Source organism: Polyergus mexicanus, unplaced genomic scaffold (assembly GCF_030449975.1).
Source record: "Polyergus mexicanus isolate NDT 795.1 unplaced genomic scaffold, iyPolMexi1.0 SCAF_15, whole genome shotgun sequence".
In the NCBI taxonomy this organism is placed as follows: domain Eukaryota; kingdom Metazoa; phylum Arthropoda; class Insecta; order Hymenoptera; family Formicidae; genus Polyergus; species Polyergus mexicanus.
In genome coordinates, this window is record NW_027223335.1 from 2,410,906 (window position 1) to 2,427,142 (window position 16,237).

General features: G+C 36.8%; 2 protein-coding genes across 10 annotated transcripts in view; one reads left to right on the forward strand and one right to left on the reverse strand.

Annotated features, from left to right (window-relative positions):
* Positions 1-11,356, forward strand: part of LOC138940025 (protein jim lovell) — a 25,146-nt gene extending 13,790 nt beyond the window's left edge. Inside the window, exons 7-8 of one of the 4 annotated variants that reach the window (XR_011447932.1) lie at positions 8,418-8,621; positions 11,169-11,356. The gene's annotated coding sequence lies outside the window, so the exon portion shown is untranslated. Of the gene's footprint in view, positions 1-582; positions 1,488-8,417; positions 8,622-11,168 lie in introns of those variants that run through there. The other 3 variants (XR_011447934.1, XR_011447933.1, XR_011447931.1) reach the window with 3 other exon arrangements.
* Ninac (STKc_myosinIII_N_like and MYSc_Myo21 domain-containing protein ninaC) overlaps positions 1-14,935 on the reverse strand; it is a 21,820-nt gene extending 6,885 nt beyond the window's left edge. For 3 of the 6 annotated variants that reach the window (XM_070308497.1, XM_070308493.1, XM_070308498.1), the window contains exons 1-10: positions 14,816-14,935; positions 10,731-11,021; positions 10,405-10,586; positions 7,467-7,571; positions 1,909-2,288; positions 1,725-1,815; positions 1,239-1,334; positions 971-1,156; positions 527-715; positions 259-458 (exon numbers count right to left, since the gene is read on the reverse strand). In XM_070308497.1, the coding sequence (XP_070164598.1) occupies positions 259-458; positions 527-715; positions 971-1,156; positions 1,239-1,334; positions 1,725-1,815; positions 1,909-2,288; positions 7,467-7,571; positions 10,405-10,586; positions 10,731-10,953 (1,652 nt within the window). In that variant the 5' untranslated portion in view covers positions 10,954-11,021; positions 14,816-14,935. Of the gene's footprint in view, positions 1-258; positions 459-526; positions 716-970; positions 1,157-1,238; positions 1,335-1,724; positions 1,816-1,908; positions 2,289-7,466; positions 7,572-10,404; positions 10,587-10,730; positions 11,022-14,119; positions 14,456-14,815 lie in introns of all 6 variants that reach the window. The other 3 variants (XM_070308496.1, XM_070308494.1, XM_070308495.1) reach the window with 3 other exon arrangements.
* Between the last annotated feature and the right edge of the window lie 1,302 nt (positions 14,936-16,237).

Here is a 16,237-nt window from a genome sequence, read left to right on the forward strand (position 1 = left end):
TTTTATCGTTTTAAAATCAATTACACTATTTCCGCGTATTATAAGAGATTAAAGGTAAAGAATTGTCTCTATTTGTTAGCTGATGCACCTGAAATAGTGACTCGTTATACATAAGAATATAGAATACGGCATATTTTTTGTTCGATTAGGTTTGATAAAATTAAATACCGCGAAATGATCAGAGATCTTTAATTAGAGAACTAAAAATTTGATTATTATTTTATAACAAAAAAAAATCTCGTTGAAGAATAGAATTACCTGTCACGAGTGGAAACACGCCATTTTTCCAATTGATATAGCCAAAATATCGCGCCCGATGCTTTGCCCGTTGAGCCGAAAGTTGTCTGTATTTGCAATATGCATCTAGTGGAATTAGCATTAAGCGGTGTCGCCGCATTGATAAAAGCATGAATAATTTTTATAGCTCGCAGCACTCTCATTCCAGTATCTTGCAGACCCTAAAAAAATCATGATCACATTATTCGTAATTCTATTTATATACCAAATGTATGCGCATTCAACTCACTTTTCCGAGGAACAAAAGATGTTTCACTAAATGCAGCATGTTTGTTGTTTTTCCAGAGTTGCTCTCACCAGCCAGCAAAATGTGCTGCGGTTCTTCGTTATGCATAACGTCTTGAAACGCGCTGTCCGCCACGGAATAGATATGAGGGGCGTTATCCGATCGCGATTTGCATTGATATTTCATATGATGCTGTAGATAAAATCACGCACATTCAGATTTATGGTACAATTTACGATATAAGATTATTGCAATCTCGCTATTGAACATGGGCTGGATAGCGCTTCGAAACGCTTTTTTATGTCTAATAGCGATCTTTGATTAGCAAGTGAGATTTTAAATGAAATCTGAAGCAAGAAGTAAGGAATGATATTTTTATTATAAATGGTTAAACTTGAACAAAATTCTTTACCAAGAGCGCAATCGATAATCCAGCATAAGACTTACGTAAGCACCGTAAATATCGCGGTTCTCGTTCGGATTGAGTATCAGTAGAATATCGCCGACAAATGTGTGATATTCACCCCGCTCTAGTCTTTCGCGAAGTTCATCCAGGATCATGTCCTCGGTTAGGATCTCCAGCGCCGCCAAATCCTCCGTAAGCATCTGTTCCGCTGGTTCATCCTTACGAGTCTGTCGAGAAAATTGTAGTTTTAATATACATTGTAAGTTGATCATTTATTGTATTTGTCTTGTGATTTATGAAAGTCGCTACCTTGAGAAAACCATTACGAACTATCGACTCCGCTTTTCTTTGTTCTTTGCCCTTCTCGGAGACATCCATCATCAATGATTTTATTTCTTGCGTCAGCTAAAAATTCATGTTGCGTGTATTAGATTTTTTTGGTCATTGCAAGAAATTATGTCGATTAATTAAACTATTTGTTCTCATACAAAAGCTATATCGAGCCTATTTATCTAAAGTGCTTAAAATTATAAAACCAAGAACATTTCGAAAGATGTATTAAATTTTATCATTCTTAATAAATAAAACAATTTTTTTGTTGATTATTATAATTTGTACTATTTTTAACGCTATCAATTGATTTTAAAGAATAAAGAAGGAAGTTTGTGCATTTTTGAGATTTTATATGTTCGAAGACTGCGATCCATTCATATCCATTCATATCTACATGTTGTAATTTATCTTTGTTAATTCATAGCCTGTATCGCATTGAGATATCAAATCATATTGTATCACCGTGTAATCGTTCTCGGGTAACTCCGACAGGAAGGGATGCTCGATGATCTCCACTATATATGGTCTGTTCTCGGGATTCTTTTCGAGGCATCTGAAACAAATGTATCAGACGTGATCCTCGCGTCGTTTTATTTGCGATGTTCGTTCATAATAAAGAGATTTTCATATCTGACTGATCACGTACTCCGAGATGAAGTCGTTGAAATTCTCCGACCAGTTGGCAGGTCGGTAGACGGTCGGCGGTGGATTCCGGACTATCTGGAAGAGAGCGCGCGTCGGATGCATGTCCTCGAAGGGTGCTTTGCCATTGGCGAGCTCTATCGCCGTGATGCCGATTGCCCATACGTCGACTTTGTTATCGTATCCGCTATCAGCTCCTTTGATGACTTCCGGCGCCATCCAGGACGGCGAGCCTATGCAAGTGTGTCGTTTCTCGAGCTCGTTATTCAGTGTCCTGGAGAGTCCAAAATCGACCAATTTCACTTCACCTTCCTTCGTTAGAATGATGTTACTGGCACGGATGTCCCTGTGAATTACATTGTGCTCGTGCAAGTGGATTAAAGCCTGAAATAAAAAAAAAAAAGGAATATGACGTGTAGTATTTGGTTTTAGTAATTATCGCGCGTTGTACATATTTATTTATTTTACTTGATGAAACCGTGAAATTATACCATTGACACAGAAATAAGAAAAGACTCATTATTATCATATATGTTATTAATTTAGCGATAAGAGAATATTTGATTGATTTAATTTCAAAAATTGGAAAGCAGCACGAATACTATAAATGTCACATATGATATCGCGCATGAGATCGCAGACTGAAACGGCCAAATCTCCAAGAATAACGTGCATGTAATATCTTTGAAACATGACGATGCGGAAGGGAAATTGGCAACTCGGCACCTTCAGTGTATTGCAAGAATCGTTTTTCTAGATTTACTGCAAATTGAACGATCTATAATTTGCGGCCGACCATGCTCGCAGCGCGTAACAAGCGCGAGTCAATGAGCACTCTCAACGTGGCGTGGGCATGAAATCATTAATACCAGGCTCATCAGCAAGTTACCTTCAAAGGGTATTCTGCACTTCGAAGTTAAAGCTAAATAATTGCAAAGTTGCTTACAATAATAAACACCGAAATTCTCATTCATCTTTTGCAGATCTTTAATTCAATTCTGATAAACTCGCATGCTTCCGACTTGCCGATCTCAATATTAGATTAATAATATTAAATAATATTAAATTTAAATCATTTATAATATAATTTTATTTTATTTTAAATCTATATTAAAATCGATGAATATATTTAACAAATATTTTTATTAAATTTATATTTTACGTTGCACGTTTTATATTTTTTTGATATTTTGAAAATAAGGTAGAGAGAGTCACACGCATTCTCCAATATGTTTGTTGGTGGAATGATATACAAGAAAGAGTTACAAGGATAAGGAGAAAACTCGAGGGACGAACGAATTGTTAATTGGCAGATAAAGATTAAACAGGATATAACGATCGTATATGGAAGAAGCATAGTGGTAGTAGCCTCCATTCGTTTCTCGTTCTTTATCCGTTTTCTCTTTGTGTTTCTGTTTGGAGCACTGCGCACTGCTCTTCGCGGGCATTTATTTCGCGTGTAATTTGCCGGCATTAAACGTCAACGTGGTCTGATTTACCGCACGAGTGACCGTGGACGAATCGCTACCGGGCCCATGGAACACGTATCCGTGAGGAAAGAAGTGTGTGAGGAGAACGGGAGGAGAGGAAAAAGAAAGAGGGAGACGGGGTGTTGCGTGCAGTTTCCGAGGTAGAAAAGGAACGATACGGGGCTGAGTCGGGAGATGAGGAGGAGGATACGGCGGGGACCGCTAGTCCCAGTGGCGAAGGGCATCGGATTGTGCGTGCATACGAGGCATATCCGAAAGGTATGGACCCACATAATGATTTAGTGACAAACTACCTGGATCGTAAACATTATCGTCATGAACCATGAGAGAGTCACTCGCGAGAGAAAGAATGCCGGGCCCCATTATGCGCGTCGTGCCTTTTCGGTGAACCTACGATGAGACAGATTTTTGATAGTTTATTAATTTTAGAACAATTATACACGTTTTCTCCTTTTAATTAGATTGACTTTTATAACTAAATAATATATCAGATTATATGTTAGGCTTTATAATAACATGAATGGAGATACTTTGAAGAAAGCAAAGGTTCTGTAATGTACTCATCGATCCTGTCTTACTGCTCGCTTATCTTGTACTAGTACAAAAGAGATGACAGTAATCATATATTTTAAACGCTTACTGTTCAACGGTTCGTGATGGTTATAATACCGTGCTAGTCTATAGTTACGATGATGTATCGATCAAATAGCGATTAGGATACAGTCAATGGAATAAATTTGTACTGGTACTGGCTCATAAGATAAGAGTTCGATACACACAAAGATACAAAAACAAATTATTTTTACTGGACAATCTCTTACTTCTTCATTATTATCTAATGTTCCATTTTGGAGACATTTCTCTTCTAGCAATTTTTTATTAAAAATTTTTATCAAAATGCGAAAATGAAAGAGAAATATCAATAAAATATATAAATTAGTTATTGCTTAAATAATATATCAATAGCATAGTAACATCGCCACAGAATTTTATCCATTGTCTTAATTATTTCATTCTTTTTCGCGTGATCACAATTAAAGTACTCACGTCTTCGTTATACAGTTAATATTGATACCGCTACATGCACATAAATGATAATAAATAAAGAAAAATCAATGAAACATGAATCGAAGAGGAAGCAGTCGCTTAACTTTCATCCTGCTGCGTGTCTCAGTGTCATTCGTTTTTTCTTTTCAATTCTCGTCTCTATTTTTCCTTTAATACGCGCATGGCTTCTTAAGTTCGCTGAGAAATGAGCACGATATCCTCGCTAATTATCCGACCTCCTAGGAGAGACCGGAATCATGGAAGGCACTATTATTGTAAATAAGCGAATCCGTCTGCTGTGATCGTTAACTATTAAGCAAAATCATAGAAGCCTACGAAATGGAAGAGTGTTTAATTTTTCGTTCCTCCTCGACCGTGTCTTCCCTTTCTCCCTTTTCGCCTTTCCTTTATTTATGTCTTCCTTGGTCGAGCATTTGTCTCAGTTCGCGTTTCATTCGCATTTCCGAACGGAAACAGTTTGTGTTTTGCCATCTACTCTATTCTATGCCAGTCTTTACTTTTTTCTTTCTCGAAACTGTCGTGAAAAAAATTAACGGCACGGCTTATGTTTTACGATTGTCATAAACAAGAGTAATAATCAATTAATGCAGTGGCTTAAATTTTTATCGCGACGTTAACTGCATTGACCATTAATGTTAATAATGATAAAAAAAAAAAAAAATAGATATTTTATTGGATACAAATTTTACGAATTCATTAGGCTATTGCCTTGTTACGATGAAGATTATCTTATTTTTTTATCAACTTTTGTTAATTTTACTCGTATATACATCTTGATAAAATATCAAACTGGTTGCTTGATCTTTTCATACGGTAAGAATAATGAATTAATATATAAAAGGAAAATTGAATACGTATTTTTTTTGTATTGTCTACGTTAAGCACGGTTGTTTTGCAATTGTCTAACACAAATTTTTACTACATAAAATTGTTAGAGTGAAAATATAAGTGTAAGCGTGAGAGAAGAGGGCGAAGCAGAAGTCTTCGTGCTTGATTTTTTGAGTAGATGCAGTTGTATGAGGGAGAAGATCACTAAGGGGGAACTCTTATTTGTGTGCCGAAGTTAATTAGCGAACCAACTCACTTGTCTTATTATAATTTATACGTGCGGCGCCTATGCATCTCTGTTGATCTTAGGAATCTTCACGTACTATTTATAATCTCAATTCTATTTGTTTCTGTTTATAAATTAAATGGAATGTATGTGTAAAATGTGAAAGTTTCTAATGGGCTTGAATAATGACGCTATTTTTGAGAAAATGTATCAAATCACAGGCAAAAAATTTAATCTTTTCAAATTACTGATACATTCGGCGTAATTATTGTATCATTAAATATTTTATATGAACGCATAGCAATGCTTTCAATAATAATAGAAAAATTTTAATAATAATAATTATATATATATATATATATATATATATATATATATATATATATAATTTAGAAAATTAACAAATATTATCAAATGAAGATATTTTATGATATACGATTTTCTTTCATACTTTTGAATTTAAATAAAAATGCTTAGAAATATATACTGATTAAAGAATCATAGATTTAGATTTTTGTTTGAAAAATGACGAAATTATATAAACATAGCTTTCTATAAACATAGAATAGTCATTTGCGTGTATGTAATTTTATTTTCTTTCCAAATATTACGCTTCAAATTCGCGCGAACGTTTGCCTATATATGACGTATTTGGATAATAGTTTAGGAATCAGCGCTTCGATGTCGTGAGACTATTCGGGAAAAAGGAAAACATTATAAATATTTCACTTGAGATGCTACAAATGCTTCGAGGAGTATAATTGACACGTGATAGAAGGAGCAAAAAATTTCTCTCTCCTGATTGGTCAATCGAACGCTTCGAAGGACTCGTAACGTTAAGTAGAGTTGCACCATCTATTATAGTTACTTATCGATGCCACTAGTTAGCGCAGTCGTATCGCCCGCTTGGCGCCATGTAAGACGCGCGCGGAATATACTCGAGTTTTTTGTGCCTTCAATCGCGCATTGCACGGGTGCGTGTAATTAAATCGGTGTCAATCGTCTTCTGTGGTCGGCGGGATAATCTGCCGTGGGATAAGAGCATCGCCGAGACATATCGTCGAGCGCATAATTGTATCGTAATAACGCGAGTCCATCGCCGTGGCTTACTATTATCATCTCTGTCGGTTCATCGATGGTTCACTCCAGCTCTCATACACAGAGGTAATATATTTTTACTTTTATTTATTACGTTCTTATATTTTGACAGAGAAGAGGGGGGGGGGGAGGGGGGAGAGGGAGAAAAGAGAATAACGAAAGATAGCGAGAGATATGGTGACTGGTCTCTCTCTCTCTCTCTCTCTCTCTCTCTCTCTCTCTCTCTCTCTCTCTCTCTCGGCTACCGAGACCGTATATCGCTTCGTATCTCGAGCAAAAACTAATTACCTTAATCGAGCTTGCTCGTGTTTTCGGTCAGTCCGACTTTTTCTCGCGTTATAACGTCAATGATTTATTATTAATCGTCTTACGCAAGACGTGCCTCTTACCTAAAGTATCTCGATCACCGCGCCTTGTATCTTCGTTAATTAATTTTAATTTTTGTATTATGTTCTTCTTTTAAGACCATATTTCGGTGACGGTAATTAGTTTTTGCTAAAGTTACTTTAATTTTCACATCGTCGTTTCAGCCATATCCTTTTACGATAATAATATTTTATATAATTTACTTCTCGCATGAGTAAACTTTTTGTTACGTATTTTTTTTTAATTACGTTAAAAATACCATATTTTTATATTTAAAATTGTTTTCTAGTGTTTGTTTCATAATATATGTTACGCAGATTGATATTTTAAATAAAATAAAAAAAAAAAATATATATATATATATATATATATATATATATATATATATATGATTATCGTATATCACAGTATTTTTTTCTTGTTATATATCAATACATATATTTTATTTTATTGTATATTGATATTATATAACAGGAAAAAATTTACCTTGATCACTTCCTTCAAGATGAAGGCGATATGCTCCTCTCGCATTCTTTTGTTATTTGCGCTCATCCCGTGAACGAGATCCAAAACCGTTCCTCCCTCGCAAAACTGTAATATATAATTAGATTTAGTTAATTACAATCATATAATTTCGAAGTATAAAATATAAGATGGATGAAGAGAGCAAACAGCAAATTTACGCTCATTTATCGCGTAAATACTTAAATTTATTATAAATTTTATGAGAAAAAAATAACGATTTTTCATGCTAATGTAATGACTTTTATGTAATAATTATCAACTTCTTCATTTACGTGAATGTTAATTGAAATGCCATTCTATATTATTGCGGAAGTAATTTGGATTATACTATAGGAGAATAGAAATTATATTCCGTATTTATGTGTGTTCATTTTGGCAAATATCCGTCTTTCCTAAAATTTTTTTAGAATTCTTATAATTTTTTTTTTCTTCTTCAAAATATCTCGCCTAAACTTGCACAAAATTTTCATTACGAATATTTAATAATTTTTTATTTGTTACGCTTTGCAAACAAAAATTAATTCAGTCAGAGAAGAATTCTCATAATTGATATTTGTAAGAATTAAGTCTGGAGAAATTATATTCAAAGTGTAATAAACTTCATACGTCTACAATTACATGAAACGTGCGATAATCTTGATCCAGCGTGCTTCGTCCACACATTATCTCAGCTTACGGTCACGTATGAACCGCGAATCGTAACACCGCGTAACAGATGCTATCTTTCTTTCGTGGTATGTTTTTTCAAATCTTATGTTTTCTTGTCAAGAGATCAGAAAAGATATTTACAAGATTATTATTATTATTTTTTTTTTTTTTTGTAGAAAATTGCATTTGCATAAAAATGTCCCAGGAGGACATTTATTATTAACTCTTGATTCAGATGTCTTAAATACAGCTCTCTTTTTCCAGGATTAATCGTGAACAGCTTGTGACGCGGCTTTTTTTCGGATGTTGCATGCGATGCAACGGATTCAATGCACTCGTGCCGTATATAGGTGAGCTTCTCGTCGTGATTCCTCGACTGCTACGACCCTACGCATATCACAAGGGATGGGGGCCTACCGGAGTCTCATATACGCGCCCGTAAAACTCGCCCGATATGAAATATCACCGGTAATAAATCCTTGCTACATTAGCTGCGTTTCGATATTCACCGCCAGTATTGAAAATCTATAGTTTATATCACGTATACTATAAATTTTCAGTACTGGCAATGAATATCGAAACGCAGTCATTGTCATTGCGTATTACTCTCTCTCTCTCTCTCTTTTTTATCTTTCCTTCTCAGCGCTCGTTTCTGTCGGAGAGCCAACTTAAAGTCGATTGACTTACAAAACTGCTATTTGATTCACAACGAGGGATACTGTCTGCCGTGTTTCCCTTTTACCTCCATGGCGTTGGTCGCCGCGGTCCGTTGCCCCTTTATTGCGTGTAATCACCGACAACGAGCAATCAACGGGCTTAACGTAGCGACCGGCGACTCATTACGTTTCTTCGTTGCGGATACTTAGCCCGTCTCTAAGCTTCGCACGCGATTTCAAAGTGGATTGCGAGATCCAGACGGATCTCTTGTCGTTTTTTGGCGCGTTCTTGAATAAAAAATGCGAGAGAGGGAGAATATAGGTAGTCGGAAAGGTGATATAAAAACTTGAAAAGCTCTTGCGGATGTATAACGTGTCAAATACATATGTGATAATAGATTAATCGAGATTGATTAAGTACATAGATCGATTAAGTACATGTTTCAAGATGATATTTTTCAAACGAAGAAACTAGCAATGAATATACTTATCAATCTAGATTACAATAATGGAGAAATTAGATTGAAGAATGATATATTCTTTCTATTCACTTAATTTTTTTATCATTGTTTTTTTACAACAATATAATTTCCGAACATGATGCAGGAGGTATATCATATCTCACTGTATAAAGTTATGTAAATTTTATGGAAAGTTTATGAAATTTAATGTGCGGCTTCCTTCAAGAAACGTGTTCTGTGCATCGAACGATAAAGGTGTGGCCGAAAAGGCGCTGATTCTCAAGATAACTCGGCCGATTTTCGAGCGCACGTATTACGTCAACTATCGTCGCTTTATCCGAGATAAATAATAATGTTTCGAGCGCACACATACACATACACCGCGGAGGTCCGTCCGTAAATTAGGCCCGCGACGTGCCGGGCCTCACCTGCGTACACGAACGAGTTTAATGATTGTTTAATGGGAGCGCGCGTGTCGTAAATTATCCATGTATTCGACGCTCAAATGCTTGAAATTGCCTCCGGGGGTCCTGAGCACGGGTATACACGGCAACCCTCACTTCTGGCCTCGCTTTCTCCCCTTCTCCTTCATGCCGCCTTCATCTTTCGTTCTGCATCTCTGTTTTTTTTGTCTCTCTTTCTTTCTCCCTTCCCCCTTCCCCCTCTCTTTTTTTCTCACTCTTATTGGGGAATTACGATGTTAAAAGAAATGCATTACGGATATATCGCGCGGCGTCGATAGGAACTTTGCTGCGATTTCGACCTTCGATGTAATAATAACAATGATCGCAACGATAATACCTCTTCGGATCAATTGAGCTGTGATCTACAGACCATTTGTAGCGCTAACAATAAGCCGTTTTTAAAAATAATGTCGTCAAATATATACAGATTTTTTATGGAGAAATAGATAATATGTTAGATGATCAATGTTTAAAAGACTTAAAGAAATCTGGATAAAAAATACTATATATATTGATTCTATTTGTACATCAACAATCTTTACGAAATTTAGTATAGCAAAAGTAAGATATGTGAATGATAGATTTAAAGACGCACAAACAAATTACGGAAATGTAAACTTATCAAATTTGAGATAATTAGTTACTTTAATTTTTGCAATTTAACGCTTACCTCCATGATGAACCATATCTCGTCGTACTCGGTTTTCTTCGCGGATCGTCTGCGATATATTCCGTAGAAATCGGGGAGATTTGGATGACCGGAGAAATCGCGAAGAATACGATACTCCTCCACAATCAGAGACTGCGTTTCCGGCGTGAGCTTTTGTATCTTAATGGCGATCTTTTTATCTCCTGAAACAATCGATATTGTATTGCATCTATTCCTGTGCACAATTATTTTTTGCTATTGCAGATTATAATTTTCCTATGCTTCTATATATTTGCATCTTGACACTTATACTGACGATATATGCATTTTTTTTTTTTTTTACGTACCAGCTTGTTGATCAATTCCCTCGTACACATCGCCGCATATGCCGACACCGATACGATCCTTCAGCGCGTATCTTTTCCCCGGATCCTGAATGCTATCCAATCGTTTAAGAGTCCCAGGCCCTATGTCAGGGTCCGGGTTCCTATTTTCCATTTTCCGTTTATCTCGATCGTTACCGTATCGATCGTTATTTGCTCTCCGTTTTCCGTAACCAAATTCGTTCATCTTGCCGATAGACAGCGTTTAAAATGTGCAGAGTTTGAAGCCAAGATAGTCTTTTATGTATAGGTTCTCTGAAAAAATAAACAAAATATTCGTAATATGAAAATATAATTATTGAAATATGTATATTGTAATTTACTTTACATAATCCGAAATTTTAACGATATGCCATTCAATACCATTATACAGCACATTTATGGATGTTTTTTCTTTTTCAGAAACTTATGAACGTGTGAACATCAAGAAAAATATTCAACGCCCTTTTCGCATCGTAGAAAAAAATCATTATCAACGCCTCTTTCTCGTGATCGAGCCGCGGAATTGAAGAAAGGACTCCGGACGTTCCTGGAATATTTTAAGAGGCGTCAGGATCTGTCGGCCGGTCGAATGTTTTAGCAGTGTCTCGGTGAGTGCTAATTATATTCTCTCTCCCCGTGAACGAGTGGTAATCGTTAATTAGTAGCTTGTTTCCTGAAAGCTTCGGCAGGCGTTGTCGAAGAAGGATGCAGCGAGAAAAAGATCGAGAAGGCGTTGTTGGCTACGAACCTGATTCGCATCCCTGCCTATTTATCGGTCGTACGTTTAATCGAATTATATTAAGCCTTTGTGTGCCGCGATTTAATCGAATTCCTTCTTCTCAAACAATTAAGACGCATCTGTCGAAATGTCTTATATGCTGAAACTGTCTATGCGCATGACAGGAAATAATTAAAATTACCAATAATAGCGCTAAACTTTTTTTCGCGTCAATAAATATTTCCGGTTAGTTAGGATTAAAATATTATATATCTATCTCGAGTAGTGTAATTATATTATATTTTATTTATCACAAAGTATGCGCGTAAATTTTATTTTATACGACGTACTAACATAAGTATTCGTTTTCTGACCTTTTCGCAAATATTAATGTTTATTGTAAAAAAAGATTGCTAATTTTATTTTATTTACATCGAATATTAAGACTTAGTAGATCTCGTAAGTGCTTCAAGATGTTTCATTATTGCTTTAGTCGATTCTATTATTTGTCTTATTCGCGAATTAACACCTCCGAACATCTGCGAAAAAATTAATCTGCCTTTTTTTGACACGCATCTCCGCCAATTGGTATAATCCCTATGCAGATCAACGGGGAAACACTGACCGATACGTAGAGTGAGAACAGAGAGAAATCGCACATCGTTAGCCAATTCATTTATTCCTGGTCGGCGCCCGTCCAGCATAATCTGTCGATTTATCGGCGCGGCGTGCCCCGTGTAATGCCGCTTCTTGCCGCTTGTAATCGAGTCCGAGAGAAGGAGAGCGACTCGAGCGAGAGGACGGCGCGTCACTGACTATATGCGAACGGTCGTAAGAAAAGCAACTCGATCCGGAGAACGTTCACAGTTCCGTCTTTCAACTCCTTTCCCTGCTTCTGTTGTTAAATCTCGGCGCCCTCCGAGATCTTCCTACCTTTGTCTCTTCTCTTTGCACCCTCGCTCTTCGTCGCCTTTCTCCTCGCTTTGTACCAGTGTCGGTTTATTAATACGGTAGGCGCTAAATTATTGATGCTTGACTGCATACGTCGCGAGACAACGAAGAAGGAGAGGAGATACAGGAGAAGAAGGAGGTAGACGACGAGAACGGATCCAGTGATTTCGAAAAAAAGCTTTCCGTGTCACTCGATCCGTCATTCGGTCTTTCCGCGACTTCTCCTCACCCTCTTCTCTTCGATCTCTTCTGAGGTGGACTCGAGCATCTCTTTAAAAGGAAGGAAGATCTGCAGGACGACGAAATGCGCGTTTGTGAGAAAGTTTCGCGAGATGTTTACGAGGAACCAACCAGAAGAATCTGTTAATAAAGGGGCGAGTCTGATCTTCTCAGGCTTCACTTCTTTCTGAGAAATTGACTACCTTGCTCCTCACTTATGTTGCTTCATGTTGAACCGAGTAGCAAAAACATATGCGCGAGCTTGAATAATCGCGATACTTCTTAAGAATAATTATTATTGTTGAATATAGAGATAAATATATTGTTTTAATGCCTTCCTTGTTTTTATTATTGCTATTTTAAAAAAAATTACTATAGCGCTATTTCTAATGTTTTCAAAAATAATATAATGATAAAATAATATGATTGATAAAATAGTTATTATAAATTTCAATATAACTTTTTGAGAGCATTGCTAAAATTAAATTTAATTGCACGATATATTGAGTAGAGATACGTAGATAATAGCAAGATGTAATTGCTGCAAGACAACCGCTGTTCTAATTCCAACTCCTAAATGTATCTCTCGTGCGATTTACCGTTAAAATAGAGATCGATAGGTCTTTCGACATTCATTTCCGCGAAATGGCAGAGGAGGGAAGACGCGTTTGCTTCTCGAAAAAGCAACTGTGGGAAAGTCGATATCCGTTTTGGTCTTGGAGAATTGTCGTCTGCCACGACGGAATGTTAGTACCGCGAATCTCTGGGAAGAAACAGCAATGGTAGTAGTGGAGCGAAAAAAAGAGGAGTGAGAGGGAGAGATTGAAAACGAGTGTGGTTCGAATCTGACCGGACCCGGTACGGAACCAGTTGAAAAGGGTACGACACTCCTCTCGCCGGAAAAAGTACTACGGTGAACCACTGACAAGTGTCTTGCTCGCGTCTCTTCCGTGCCTGTGTACGAACCGTGCATTTGCATAAAATCGTTAATCATTTAAGCCTTGCTTTCCTCTTGCGATCAATCAACTATCATGACGATTAGAATGTCTAGAGAGCTTTCGTTTACAGTTTCTATAAAATCGAATCTTGGATATGATAAATGTTTAAAGTTTCTGATTGTGAAAAATATACGAGCGTTTGAAGCACCGGGAACGATATAGACCTAATAAATTATTTTCTGATTATTTCGGTAATCAAGAAATCATTCAAATAATGTAAAAACTTTTAAATATTGCAGTACGTAAAATTAAGAGTTATTTATTTGACTTTTTTTTTATTATTTTTCAAATATTCTCCTCTCTTCTTCTCGTTTCTCCAAATTTTTTCTTATAGTTTGGATCTGTATCACTCTCTCTCTCTCTCTCTCTCGATGCAAGTACTTGCAAGGAAGGAATCGTTGCACATGGGTCGAGTCTTTCCGCATACTGGTTTGAACTACTCGTAAAAGCACGCATCTATCTATCTCGAAGACGGGACGCCTTACGCTGTCCTTTCTTGCTTCGTGCCTTGTCCCTTTTACAGATGTTCAGCGATCGATGCTTTCGGCAGATAAAGCTCGTCACAGCCTTCCGTTTGTAGATTCCGAGGTACTCGAGGTGTCGCAGCTCTCGCGTTCTCGTCGCGAAAAATCGCACCGATCGTATGCTATCTCCGTCAGCGGATTAATTGATACCAGGAATCTGATCTCGGTCTTCTCTTCGTCGAAACTCATGAAATATTTAACTTCTCGGTATATTTTCTTGGACTCGTTCTTGGACTCATTCTATTTCCAGCCTTTCCTTAGTTTTTTATCCCATTTCGCTCTTCACCGATATAAATGCTAATACGGGCATAATTACCATAAATAACTTAAGTGACTATTATATTTAATCAACGCTATACAATTTTTTTCTTGCGCTACTCGAGTAAAAGGAAAAAAAAAAAAGATTATATGCGTTATAACTAGTCCGATTAAGCTCGATTTCTCTCGACACACTTCGTTTCCGTCCGTATTAATATTACACTTCTGGCACATGTTATTATTGAGGCAGTACCATGTATACATTTGCCATTCTTTGACTTTATTATTTTTCGCGTTATTACTCTTTCTTTTCTCGCGCGGTTCTCACATTCGCGATGTAATAAACGTAACGAGAGGAAGACTTCGCGCTCGCGAAAAGCGCGCGAAAATTGTACTTACTTACGTAAGGAACGCCGCTCTCTCAAGTAGTCCCGTGAACAACGGAATTCACCTCTAATTAAAACACGTTTGGCAAGTCGTCGTGCCCCGCGGCGTTCACCCTTGCCAGCGCGGCCTTAACTAAGCGTACTGTGACGCATTTGTGTAGGGTGGCCGGCGATCTACGTGGGCGAGGGATGCAAGCGCGATGCTTGGCTTCCATGATCCAATAATGCCGACTTAATTAGCTAACTGTCTAACTCCGAGCAAGCCTGTTAGCTCATCGATTTCACTCGACAGACTGCCGTTTGTCCCGTTACCCTCGGAAAGATATTCTCCTTTATTCATCGTTAATAGAATCGCGTTTTAAGTTCAATCAATTCACGTGGATTGATCCCTCTTCTGACTCTCATTCGGACTCTTTTCAAATTGCTTATCCGGATCGAGATTCTCGTAATAAATTCGCTGCGAGCGATGAAGCTTTTCAGCGCTTTCTCTTATCGATAGACGTCTCAATCTTATTCATAAAATACTCGCGCATGTGAAAGGAAGGAGTTACTTCTTATAACTTTTGTGGAACTTTACTTTTCAGCCTAATACTTCATTGTTTTATATCATCGTCGTCACTGAAACAATACTCTAATTTTAAATTAATTTTATTTGTTAGTAATAAAAAAATATAATAACAGTAAAACATATAGTAAGTAAAATCTTAGTTATTAAGTATAATTATTAAATGAAATATTTATATATTAATTTTTATTATTACAAATATCTGTTGTTGCATCATAAAAAAACTTTTGCATTATTTTTTTTATTAATAGTTACATATATATTACCACGTATATATATTAATACCTTGATTTCTTTTATCATATTACTAATAAAAAAAGAGATGATAAAATTTACTTAATCGTAATTTTATAAAATAAAACATTCGATTATTCTCTCTTCCGGCCAAGAAACGTTTAAAATTTGGCATTTAAAAAAAGAATTAAATTACATCTGCCATGCTTTAATTTTGATGAAACAACATTTTCTTGCGCCCACTTTTACATAGCGAAAATGTAAAATCATTATATGCATATCCGGTATCCACAATAAAGTAAATGAAAAGAGTAAATAAATAAAACTAGTGAAGAAAAAATAGTGAAAAAACGATGGCGCACGTTTGCTTCTAGTCTCGTTTCGTTCCTTAAATCGAAAGAGATCTCCCGGGAGGCGGCGCGCGCGCGATAAATTAATGCGCTTTATCGCGGCTTCTTCAGGGTTATCCCGGCCGCTGTCGTCGTCAAAGGAAGCCGCGTTCGTCGTTCACGGGATCGTACAGTTAATGCGGATGCGCTCCTTCTTGCGTCTCGCAAGTGCTTCCTTTCGGATTTCGTCCTCTTATATCGCGACCGCGTATCCTGTCTACTTTGTTGCACGTTTCTCCGCATCATC